The 13,123-nt window shown below is 40.2% G+C and overlaps 1 protein-coding gene across 32 annotated transcripts in view; it reads right to left on the bottom strand.

The window, feature by feature from the left end:
- Positions 1 to 13,123, bottom strand: part of DOCK3 (dedicator of cytokinesis 3) — a 507,677-nt gene that overhangs the window by 51,333 nt on the left and 443,221 nt on the right. For all 32 annotated transcript variants that reach the window (XM_021068832.2, XM_021068840.2, XM_084988414.1 and 29 more), the window contains 5 exons: positions 8,667 to 8,761; positions 6,888 to 6,963; positions 5,858 to 5,958; positions 5,535 to 5,593; positions 3,312 to 3,460 (listed from right to left, as the gene is read on the bottom strand). In XM_021068832.2, coding sequence (XP_020924491.2) covers positions 3,312 to 3,460; positions 5,535 to 5,593; positions 5,858 to 5,958; positions 6,888 to 6,963; positions 8,667 to 8,761 — 480 coding nt within the window. The remainder of the gene's footprint in view (positions 1 to 3,311; positions 3,461 to 5,534; positions 5,594 to 5,857; positions 5,959 to 6,887; positions 6,964 to 8,666; positions 8,762 to 13,123) is intronic.

Genomic DNA, 13,123 nt, shown 5'->3' with positions numbered 1-13,123 from the left:
TGCGGTTTAGGTCAAGACTGTGTATGGGATCTAATCCCCCAGGAAACTCCATATGCCACAGGGTGGCTGGGGGAAAAAAACAAAGTTGAAGGATTCACACCACCTAATTTAGACTCTAAAGCTATCATAATAAATACTATGTGGTATGGGTGAAAGATTAGATACACAAATCAATGGAAAGACTAATGAATCCAGGAAGAGAACAACACACATATGGTCCACTGATTTTTTTTTTTTTTTTTTGCCTTTTCTAGGGTAGCTCCTGTGGCATATGGAGGTTCCCAGGCTAGGGGTCTAATCAGAGCTGTAGCCGCTGGCCTATGCCACAGCCACAGCAACAAGGGATCTGAGCTGCATCTGCAACCTACACCACAGCTCGCGGCAACGCCAGATCCTTAACCCACTGAGCAAGGCCAGGGATCGAACCCGCAACCTCATAGTTCCTAGTTGGATTTGTTAACCACTGAGCCATGACAGGAACTCTGGTCCACTGATTTTTGACAAAGAATATAGTCTTTTCAACAAACAATGCTGGACATCCACATGTAAAAAGGAAAATTAAAAAGCCTTGACCCATACTTATACAAACATTACCTCAAAATAGATCATTGATCTAAATGTAAAATTTTAAAACTTCTAGAAGAAACATAGGAGAAAAAATTTTATGGTCCTGAATTAGGTAAAGAGTTCTCAGATATGATCCCCAAAGCATGATCCCATAAGAAAAGTAATGATCAATTAGACCACATGAAAATTAAAAACTTCTGGAGTTCCCGTTGTGGCACAGTGGAAACAAATCTGACTAGGAACCATGAGGTTGTGGGTTTGATCCCTGGCCTTGCTCAGTGGGTTAAGGATCCAGCGTTGCCATGCACTATGGTGTAGGTTGCAGATGTGTCTCGGATCCCATGATGCTGTGCTGCTGGCGTAGGCTGGCAGCTATAGCTCTGATTAGACTCCTAGCCTGGGAACATTCATACACCATGGGTGCAGCCATAGAAAAGACAAAAAGACAAAAAGACAAAAAAAAAAAAAAAAAAAAAAGCATCTGGCATTGCTGTGAGCTGTGGTGTAGGTCTCACATGTGGCTCAGATGTGGCGTTGCTGTGGCTGTGGCATAGTCTGGCAACTGTAGCTCTGATTCAACCCCTAGCCTGGGATCCTCCATATGCCACAGGTCTGGGCCTAAAAAGACAAAAGATTAAAAAAAAAAGAAAGAAAATTAAAAACTTCTGTTCTATGAAAGATAACTGTTTAGTAAATAAAAAGACAAGCTAAAGACTGGGAGAGAAAATATGAGTAAATCATATATAAAGGACTTATATCCAGAATATATAAAGAACCCTAAAAACTTAATAAGAAGATAAAAATGAACACAAATTCTGAATAAATTTATTTTACCAAAGGTATAAAGATGGTAAATAAGCACATTAAAAGATGTTCAGCATCATTAGTCATTAGGGAAGTGGAAATTAAAACCCCAGTGATATACAACTATATACCTATTAGAATGGCTAAAATAAACAGAGAGATAATATCAAATTCTGATGAGTATATGGATCAAATGGAACTTTCATACGCTGTATGGACTTCAAAATGGCATAGTTGCTTTGGAAAACAGTTTTAGATAGTTTCTTATTTATTTATTTATTTTGCTTTTTAGGGCCACACCTGCAGCAGACAGAGGTTCCCAGGCTAGGGGTCTAATCAGAGTTACAGCTGCCAGCCTACACCATAGCCACAGCAACTCGGGATCTGAGCCACATCTGAGACCTACACCACAGCTCACGGCAACACCAGATCCTTAACCCACTGAGTGAGGCAGGGATCGAACCTGCAACTTCATGGTTCCTAGTCAGATTCATTTCCGCTGCACCACAACAGGAACTCTAAGATAGCTTCCTATAAAGTTAAATATACATTTATTACATATTCAACAATCCTATTCCTAGGTATTTATCTAAGAAAAGTGAAAGTTTATATGGTTTTTACTGTATAAACTTTACCATTTGAAGAACATTTGCATTATTCATAATCACCAAAAGGTGTATATAATCCAAATATTCTTCAAATGGTGAATGAATAAATCGCAATGGAATACTACTCAGCAATATAAAAACTAATACATTTAACAACATGGATGAAGCTCTCAATGGCATTATGCTAACTGAAAGGTTTCAGTCTCAAAAGGCTATGGTCTACATGATTCCATTTACACGACATTCTGGAAAAGGTACACCTACAGTGTAGTGATGGAGAATAGATCAATGGTTGCCATAGGTTAAATGTAGGGGAAGGGTTAGACTACAAAGGAGCAGCAAGATGGAATTTTTGGGAATTAAAAAAAAATCTTGACTATGGTAGTGGTTACATGACTTTATATGTTTGCCAAAATTTATACAACTGTAAATCCCAAAAAGTGAATTTTACTCTTTGTAAATTTAAAAATAAATAAATAAAAATTAAAAAATTATTGTTTGCCTTGTCCCTTCCTCACTCTTATAGTCATTCACTCTAAGAGCACTGGTTCATCCCAGAATCACAGGACTGAAAAGCTTAGTGGAAAACTGGTACAGTCTCCAAGGCAATATAGAAATTTTCCCTAGAGGCCTCTAGGGAGCTTCTGTTTGAGAAGCACTAGGAAAGAGGAACTCCCCATCTCCCAAAGCAGGCCAGCTTACAGAGGACAGTTTTTGTTGCTAGCAAATTATTTCTTTTATTAGCTAAAATTGGCTTTTTTACCACTGACACCTAGTTCTATTCCCTGGAGCTATAGATAAAATGATGGGATCCATCTTCTCCATCGTAGGGTGGCAGAAGAACTGCACAGAAGGACAGCCTGAAGCCACTCAGTCAGAAGCCAAGGGCTTACATCTTATGGACCCACCCATCCGTGCAGGGGTCCATGAAATTTTAGGTTGTGAAAAGTCATATGGTCTGGGGTCTAGCCCTAGAAATGCCTAGACACCTTAGGAGTCCTCCAGAGAGGAAAGATAAAATGTTCGCACAACTTCCTCCTGAATAAAGCTGGGAGGTTACAGTCTTGGTCATTCTTTCCTTGATTAGAAAGTTCCTTTCACATGATGTCCAATGCCTTTCCTCTGTTTCTTTTCTGGCCTCTAAGTTCAGGAAGAAAATTCAAAATTAATTCTGGCCAGGAAGTTAGCGGAACCCTTGAACAGGACTCAAGATGGCCAAGGTACAGTCCATTCTCACTGGAACTATAGCCTGAGCATCTGGATCACATGCCTGGGCAAAAGGGGGTTCATTCCAGGGGAGAGCCCCCTTAATGTTGCCCAGTGTTGTCTTACCTGTTTGAAGTTGCCATTTTTCCTTTGCTCCCAGTCCATCATGTCATGAAAGATGGGAATCATGATATTTCGCACTTCTGGCTGTGGGACCAGTGTCACACCCAGAAAAGGACCAATCATTCCCGGAATAAAGTGGATCTTGTGTTCACCTGAACAACAAAACGCAACAGATATTAGTTTATACTTGCTTTGCTCATTCCACAGAAGCTTCCCAAGTAGGGCCACAGCACATGATTTGACCTTCACTGGAAGCATCTGAGAACATAGCAAGCCCTCCTTATGGATTTCTGAGATATATCCTTCCCTTGGCCTTTTAGGGTTTAGGGATTAAACTGGCCCAGTCCAGTTAAAACAAATGTTCAACAGGCACAAATTTTCCAAAGAATTTACTGGGAATTTCCACAAACTATCTGAAAATAATTCTAAGGTCAAGGAACAAAGTTCACTCCTCTAGACATAGTAAGATTTCTGAGTACCCTGTAATAGATGCAGATAGTCTGTTCACAGCATTTATTTAGCAAGAAAAATTCACCTAGTTCTACTTAAACACAATGTACTATCCTTTGGGTTTCTTCCCCGTAGCCCAGAGGCATTTAAATGATGAAGATGTTCAGTCCTGGGTCCAGCCACCAGAGGTCTGAAGCCATGGGCCTCTTCACCGCCTATACTCAAGTAAGCCCAAGAGGTCCCCTCCTGAGTTAGCAGGAACCTTGATAGACTGGCTAAGAGACTCTGTGTGTGTACAACCCACCTCTACCCTTTCTCTTCACATTGCATTTTTGATGGTAGCACTACATTTACTCAGACAAGCTTGGCTCATCCTTCAGTTTTCTTAATGAGATCTTTCTGTGGGTAGTGAGTGGTGTGACTACCCTGCCATCTGAGGCATGTTCCCAGAAGCCAGGATCAGTTTTGAGGACAATAGGCAGGACTTTTCTCTTCCTTGTAATGATAAAACAGAGTGAACCACCTTCCAGAGCTCTGCTTTCAGTGCTTCAGAGACTAAAGAGACAAACTGTGGGCCTGTGTAATGATTGTTACAGCCAAATAAAATCAGTTCTTGAGAACAGGAAACATCATTTCCATCAAAAACAATAATCAGGAATGGCTTTATCAGGGGAATTTGACATCTTTTTTGATTTCTTCCATGTGGAAAGCCTATCTAAAGAACAAATGTTAGCCCTGAGGCAGTTTCTGCATATTCCAATCTTGGTATTTGGTACACTTGCCAGTCGCAAACTAGAAAGTTCCTGGGAATTTCAGAGTCATCTTCAGGGTTAAAATCTATACTTGAACTGTTTTGGATGCAGGGAGTAAGGGTACTGAAGCTAGAAAACCTTTTGGGGGAAATGAATCCCCACTCCTGGATCCCTGCCCTAGTGCTGCCAGGAATGCCTTGCAGTTTGCTTGCTGCCTCTAGGGTCGGTGAATGGGATGTTAATGGGGAACTATAAGACTTTATGGCCATCATTCCTAAGATTTCAGATCCTTAGCTTAGTTGAAAGCAGACTTCCCTGGGAAGAACTACAGTGGCTTCTCTAGCATCCTGACAGTCTACTAAGAAGCCTACAGGACCAAAGAATGGCCCACCTAGTCACTAGGGCAATCCAAGGATTTTACCAAAAATTCTGACAATTTAAGATCCAAAGCAGTAGATATTAGAAAAGCTGTAAAGAGAAGTTGTCGAAAGAAAGGAGACTCAAATTGATCTCACCTAGGGGCTATAATTTCCTTCTTACACACAACTGGCAGCAAGAACCTGGTCTGGAAGCCTGAATACTAGAGACTCAAAAAGTGTTTTAATCTTTATTAAAATGAATAGCTGCCCTTGCTCATGTGCTGAGTATCTCCAAGATCTATGCTTTTCGGCCTGTAACATCTGGGACATGATAAGCACAGAGGATCTTATAAGTTCTCGAAGTAGTAAAAACTACTGGAGCCTCATCTTCTTTTTCTCCTGTTGACTTTAGTTTTAAAAAATGAGATTGTGCATATGTATTCCTGGGGTCTCTTTCTCAGCTTAACTCTCACTGCCAAGGGCTTTGTGTACTTGTGCTACACTATACCATCCATCTGAGGTGTTATGTTAAAGATATGTAAAAATCTCTTGGGTCTGAATTAATACTCATAAAACCTGGGGGAAGTTATTAGTCTTGCCACTTTTTTTTTTTTTCATTTGCCTATGCAGTATGCGTAGGGGAAAAATATGGAGAAAAGACCTACCCAAATTCTGCCACATGCTGAACAGTTCATAAGCCATCATTACACGCATGTCCCCATACCTGGGAACAGAGCACAGGAAGCAGCTATTAGTGGGAGAAGGTTCAGGAAGACAAAGCTACAAATGTAAGGAGGCCAGTATTTCAGCAATGTTCCTAACGCTTCCCCAAGCATTAAGTCATCTGGCTCTCAGTTGAACTCTTACACTTGGCTCCTTGGGAAGCCACCCCAGTGAGAACTTTGTGGACTTCTGAAGGAGCCTCTCATGGAATCATAACCCCATCTGGGCACATCTTGGGAAGATGAATAAGAGACATATGTCTTACTTATCTAGAATCTTCTTCCTCTTGGCTGAAGTGATGATTTCTAGCTGAAGGCTTGGCTGGTTTATGAACAGAACTGCCAGGCTAAAATAAGAATTCCACACCTAGAGAGACAGAGAAAGAAGAAACATATGACAGCCTGATTCCTTAACCTTGCAAGGAGAGACTCTAAATATATGCATGGAGCACAGAATTCATTTCACAACATTAAGATCTTGATTTTTAAAAATGTCTTTGCAAACAGGACTTTCCCCTCCCTTCTTGACTTCTCTGAAACCAAGAGTGTTGATTCTGGACTAGAAAACATACTCATGGATGTCTGGTTCCCAATACCTCCAACGGGGGTCTCCTAGGTCATACTCTAATCACTATCAAGGTTGGAAACTATTTGATACTATGAACATATTAAGAAAAAGCCCCTACGAGTTCCCCTTGTGGCTTAGCGGGTTAAGGACCTGACGTAGTCTTTGTGAAGATGTGGGTTTGATCCCTGGCCTCACTCAGTGGGTTAAGGAGCCTACTGTAGGTCGCAGATGCAGCTTGGATCCAGTGTTGCTGTGGCTGTGGTGTAGTTGGCAGCTGCAGCTGCCAATTCAACCCCTAGCCTGAGAACTTCCATATGCTGCAGATGTGGCCATAAAAAGAAAAACAAAAGAAAGCCCCTAGCCACCTAGCAGAAACCTAGCTGAATCCTTCTCAAATTCCTGACCTGCAAAATGGTAAGCAAAATAAAGTAGTTGCTTTAAATAAAACAAAAATAGTGAGCTTGGACCTACTGTATAGCACAGGGTAATCTACTCAATATCCTGTAATAACCTATATGGGAAACAAATCTGAAAAAGAATGGATATATGCATAAATGATTCATTTTGTTATACACCTGAAACTGAAACAGCCTTGTAAATCAACTATATGTGAATAAAAAAAATTTTTAAAAAAGAATGAAAAGATATATAATAAAAATGAACAGTGAGATTGGTTTTGGCTTTCTAGGGTTATTACAAAGATAGTGATGGATTTCAGGAGCTCCTACCTTAAAGTCGAAGTCTGTCTCTGTGAAATTCTTGTGTAGTGCAGAAGATAGGTACTGGACAGTAGTGACTATAATACTGCAGTAAGGGAACAAGGCGTTGGCAGAGTTAAAAGACTAACAGTGGCATCCGATAGCTTAGCATCAGTGGTTTATGGCTCCTGTACAAACTTCTTAAGCACAACTAGCTCTCATGTAAGAAACAACTTTAAAGGAAAGAGATAGATGGCACCAACCCCATAAAAAAACCCATCCTGGAGAAACGCCCCATAGTTGGCAGAGAAGTACAGAATATCAGTATGTTCTAGACTTAGCTCTGCCATCACCTGGCCTTGGTACCGCTTCTCTCTGGGCCCTAGTTTCCCTGCCTATAAAAGGAGGAGAGTGGGGTTTGATGAATCTTCAAGGTTTCTTCCAGTTCAAAGAGTGATTCTAGTATTTTGGGGATCCTGGATAATGAACATATATTGTGACCACCAGAGGACTTAGAGTATCATTCTATTATTTTACTTGATAATAGAGGTTTATAGTTATTAAATCTCTACTTTTGTCACATGCTATTGTTTTCATCTATAAGTCATTTGATTTCAGCCTTTGATCTAGAATATCACTTTAGATTTTAGCCTGGGCATATTTAAGGGGCTGACTTGCTAGAAATGAGGGCACAAGATGAGGGAGAGAGGAAGTGACGTGGGATAGGCAGGTAATGGTTTGACTAGAGAGGGTACTGGATGCCTGGCAAAGGAGCTAATGTCCAACAGTGGCACCTAACCTCTGGCGAAGAAGAAGGCCAAGGCAAAATTGGTGCATTAGAGAGACTAGTCACCAGCAAACAAATTTGAAAAGTGAAAGCCTTGAAAGAAGAAGCTGCTCCTGTAGAACAGGCTGGAAAGCCTGAAGTGGTCTGAGTAGAGCAAAGAGATAGAGACAAGAGGGGATCAAATGGAAAATCCACTGTTTGAGGAAATACCTGTGCAACTCCGTTTATAACCATTTTTCTATTCTGTATAAAATGTGTGCAGTTTTGAAAAAAGAAAAAAAGAGTGCTACGAAAAGTATAAAGTGAAAAGACCATGCGGATACCTTGCTAATACATTTAACATAAATAATTCCACTACATTCTGCATATTTCCAACATAAAAGGCAGATGAGTGGGTGGAGGCAGTAGGCTAGCGAGTGGAGGGAGACCAGACAAGCAAGCCCCTTACCACCCAAATTACTTGTCTGGTTTGCCAGTCAGAAGCACAGGGTAGAAATATGAATGGGGCAGACAATTTGAGGTCAGCCCTAGAGTGAATTATGGGGCCAGAGTCAGAAGTGGTCAGAGTCCCACAGCCAGGTCTCCAGTAGGTAATTACCACTAGCTACGGGAGGTAAGCAATGTCTGGCAGACAACACAAATCAAATCAAGAGGAGAAACCAGGATACTGCATGAAACTACAGAGCAACAGAGGCCAATGAACAGGCCCTCCTCAAGGAGGAACCCTTTTCTAGGTATTCTATTTCACATTCTTTACATATCCTTTTCTATCCTTATCATGACATCATCTGCCAGGCACTTAGACTCCATTTTTGAACTATCTTTGACTCTTTCTTCTCCTTGAACTTTGGTAAATGGCCAAGTCCTACTGATTGTACCTCCAAACATTTTCACATTTACCCTCTGCTCTCTGTCCTGATGGCCTTGACCTTGATTTCTGTCTTGCTTCTTCTCTTACATATACATACACTCTCTCTAAGAGCAGCTCTGTGGATGCTGGTGAAGTACCCTTCCACACTTACTTGCTTGTAAGAAGTCTCATCACCATCCAGTCCCGAGGAAAGACACTCATCTTCATCAGGTTCCGGAACACACAGAAAATCTTCAGCAGGAATTCCTGATCCAAGAGGAAAATCTGATGTGAGATGCCACCTCTACCACTGTGGCATACATTTCCTCAACAGGGCTCTCCTGACCTCTAGATCATGAGGATGGGTGAGACCAGTGGGTAAGACACTGGTTACCCTCATGATTTGCTTTTCTCTTAAGAGGGTTATCTGAGAGTGAGTTGTGGGAACTCTCACAGGCCACATGGGAACAGTACCAAACTGGACAGAAGAGATATAGCTATATAATCCACTCAGCCCAGAGCCTGAAGACCAAAGCACAGGAGGTCCAGCAGAAATGGTATGCAACTGAGTCCATGGGTCTTAATCTTTGGGGCATGTACCTTGAACACTTGATCATTAAGGACTTGCTTTATTGGATGTTAAGCACACACTGACAGGAGAGGCACTTTAGGGAATGGCAGAGTAAGTACCTCCAAAAAATGTGCTCTTCTATGATAGCAATGAGAACAGCAGCAAAGACCGGTAATCAAAGGCTTGCAATGATCCAAGGAGTGTTATTCAAGAAAAATGGTTGAATTTCAGTACCTTCAAACTATCCTTGAAAACAAGCAGCTCTAGAACCACATTAGTGGTGAAAGCCAACAGCCTAGCAGTCACCAGAAAAGACAAGATGGTTTTGGAGTGCCGCCAAAGTGCCATCCCAAGAGAACTGTTACTGTTTTATTTATTTGGCAGTGACCTGGGAAAGCCCCATTCAGAGGGCTTAGCTGACCTGACTCAGAGTTCACTGAGAGAGAAGAGCCTTATCCCTAGAGCATTTGTTGAAAAAAAATCAGCTATAACAATTCAACATTCCATTTGTGTGAAGCAAACATAACAACTGGGACAAACAAGAGAATGGCCAAAACATTTAAAAGAAAAATCTGAGTGATGAGATATCCACATGGGGATTTGAAAAGCTCTGACATATTCCTAGGGATTTATAAGGACGCATATGTGTGCAGGGCTGTACGCATTCCCAGGAAAGACCTAGGAAGCCTAATCTCTCACTTCTGGCTGACTTTGAGGCGCTATGCAAGCAAGAAGTAAAGGTTAAGGCAGCAATGTAAACTGCCTGAAGCACTGAAGGCAAGCCCCAACACCACAGAGACACTTAGCAAAGTGTGGAAGACTTGTTAATTTAAGGCATTTAAGGAAATCTCTGTCTAGTTATTAGCTAATCATGAATGAAGACTTCAGTGGCTGCACAAAACAAAAATATGCAGACATGAAAGAATCAGTCCAGGAAAGACACTAAACAAGCAAACAAACATGCATCAACAACAAGAGCAAAATAGTAACAAACCCTGGAGATGTGGTAAGGGGAAGGGAATCTGATTTCCAGAGTTGCCACATTGTTTAAATTGTCCAATTTCAAGAAAAGGAATTATAAGATGTGAAATAAAACAGGAAAGTATGGCCCATATATAAGAAAAAAGAAGTAGGGAGTTCCCGTCGTGGCGCAGTGGTTAACGAATCCGACTAGGAACCATGAGGTTGCGGGTTCGGTCCCTGCCCTTGCTCAGTGGGTTAACGATCCGGCGTTGCCGTGAGCTGTGGTGTAGGTTGCAGACGCGGCTCGGATCCCGCGTTGCTGTGGCTCTGGCGTAGGCCGGTGGCTACAGCTCCGTTCGGCCCCTAGCCTGGGAACCTCCATATGCTGCGGGAGCGGCCCAAGAAATAGCAACAACAACAACAACAAAAGACAAAAGACAAAAAGACAAAAAACAAACAAACAAACAAAAACAACAACAACAACAAAAAAAAAACAAAAAGAAGTAAACAGAAACACCTGGGATAGCTCAAGTAGGGGACTTACTACGGGACTTTAAATCAGCAGTTATAAATATGTTCAAAGAATTGAAGGAAGCCAAGCCTAAAGAATTAGGTATAAGAATAATATACTACCAAATGGAGAATAAAATAGATAGATATTATTTAAAAATCATCAAATAGAAATTGTAGAGTTGTACCATAACTGAAATGAAAATTTCACTAGAGGGGCTCAACAGCAGATTTGAACTGGGAAAAGAAAGAATTAGTGAATTTAAAGATAGATCAATTGAGATTATACTGAGGAACAGGAAGAAAAAATGAAGGAAAATGAACATAGCATCAGAGACCCGTGGGACACCATCATGTGCGCAAATATACAAATAATAGAAATGTCAGAGAGGAAATATTGTCCAAAAAATAATTAGGAAATATTTGAAGAAATATTATCCAAAACAAAATCCCAAATTCGATGGAAAAACTCTTCAATCTACACATCCAAGCAGCTCAATAAATTCCAAATAAGATAAAATCACAGAGACCTACATATAGACATATCATAGTTAAACTGTCAAATGCTAAAAACAAGGAGAGAATCTTAAAAACGACAAGAGGAAACATGTCCAAACAATTCTCAATAAGACAGGCGACTTATCAGTAGACACAATGGAGGCCAGAGGCAGTGAGGTGAGATGATATAATCAAGGTACTGAAAAAATGTCAACCAACCATCTTAAGTCTAGGAAAACTATCATTCAAAAACTAAGAAGAAATTAAGACATTCTAAGATTTAAAAAGCCAGAGAATTTGTTACTAGTAGACTTGCCCTACAAGAAATAGTAAAGCAAATCTCCCAGAGTTAAATAAAAGAAAGGGAATAACAAAAATTAGGGCGGAAATAAATTAAATAGAAAAGAGGAAAATGGAGAAAAACACGAAACCAAAAGTTGGTTCTTTGAAAAGAGCAACACAATTGACAAACCTTTAGCTAGTCTGACCAAGAAAAAAAGAAAGAAGACTCAAATTACTAAAATTAGGGATGAAGGAGGGGATATCGTTACCAATGTTATAGAAATAGAAAGTACTGTAAGAGACTACTATGAACAAATGCGTGCCAACAAATTACATAATATATAAATTATATATTATATACCTAGATTAAATGGACAAATTATTAAAGAATTTGTAAAAAATTATAAAAATCTAGATGAAATGGACAAACTCTTAAAAAGATACAAACTACCAAAATTCGTCCATTCCTTTCGTAAATGAACACATCAAATTAATAATTTTAAAACTTCAAAGAAAAGCACAGGACCAGATGGCTTCACTGATGAATTTTACCAAATGTTTAAGTTAGAATTAATACCAATACTTGTATTTTTTGTTTAATGGCTATACCCACGGCATATGGAAGTTCCTGGGCCAGAGATTGAAACTGAGCAGCAGTTATGATCTAAGCCACAGGTGCAGCAATACCAGATCCTTTAACTCACTGTGCCAGGCTGGGGATCAAACCCACACACCTCCACAGGGATCTGAGCTGCTATAGTCGGATTCTTAACTGTATTAACTGTTTACAAATCTCCTTTGGGGAAATGTCTATTAAAATCCTTTGCCCAGGAGTTCCCTTGTGTTGCAACAGGTTAAGGATCTGGTGTTGCACTGTGGTGGCTTGGGTCAGGGCTGTGGCACGGGTTTGATCCCTGACCTAGCAACTTCCACATGCAGCAGGTGCAGCACCCCCAGAAAATCCTTTGCCCATTATAAAATTGGGTTCTTTGACTTTTTATTGTTGATTTTTAAGAGTTCTTTATATTTTTGAGGTAAAAGTCCTTTATTAGATACACGATTTACCAATATTTTCTTTCATTTTGTGGTTTGTCTTCAGCTTTTCTGATGGTGTGTTTTGGATTACAGAAGTCTGCAAATTTTTTTTTTTTTTTTTTTTTTTTTTTGTCTTTTTAGGGCCACACCCTCAGCATTTGGAAGTTCCCAGGCTATGGGTCGATTCTAAGAGGTAGCTTCCGGCCTATGCCACAGCCACAGCAATGCGAGATCCAAGCTGTATCTGCAACCTACACCACAGCTCTTGGCAACGCCAGATCCCCAACCAACTGAGCGAGGCCAGAGATCAAACTCATGTCCTCATGGATACTAGTCAGGTTCGTTAACCACTGAGCCACAATGGGAACTCCCAGAAGTTTTTAATTTTGATAGTGTAACTTACTTATTTTTTCTTTTGTTGTCTGTACTTCTGGTGTCTTATTTCTTAAATCACTGCTAAACCCAAGGATATAAAGATAGATTCCTATGTTCCCTTCTAAGAGTTTTATGGTTTAGCTCTACATAGGTCTATGATCCCTTCAGAGTTGATTTTTTTATATGGTTTGAGGAAAGATACATTTCATTCTTTTGCATGAAGATATCAAGTTGTCCCAGAACAATTCGTTGAAAAGACTCTTCTTTCCTCATTGAACTGTCTTGGCACCTTTATAGAGTATCAATTGACTGTAAATATAAAGGTTTATTTCTGGATGCTCAATTCAATTCCATTAGTTTTTATGTCTATCTTTATGCCAGTACCAATCTTGACT

This window comes from Sus scrofa, chromosome 13 (genome assembly GCF_054392235.1).
Source record: "Sus scrofa isolate SSC_HxYL_T2T_F1_AM1 chromosome 13, Sscrofa_HxYL_maternal_Yorkshire_Landrace_v2.0, whole genome shotgun sequence".
NCBI classification, from domain to species: domain Eukaryota; kingdom Metazoa; phylum Chordata; class Mammalia; order Artiodactyla; family Suidae; genus Sus; species Sus scrofa.
This window is presented reverse-complemented; position numbering and strand designations above follow the sequence as displayed.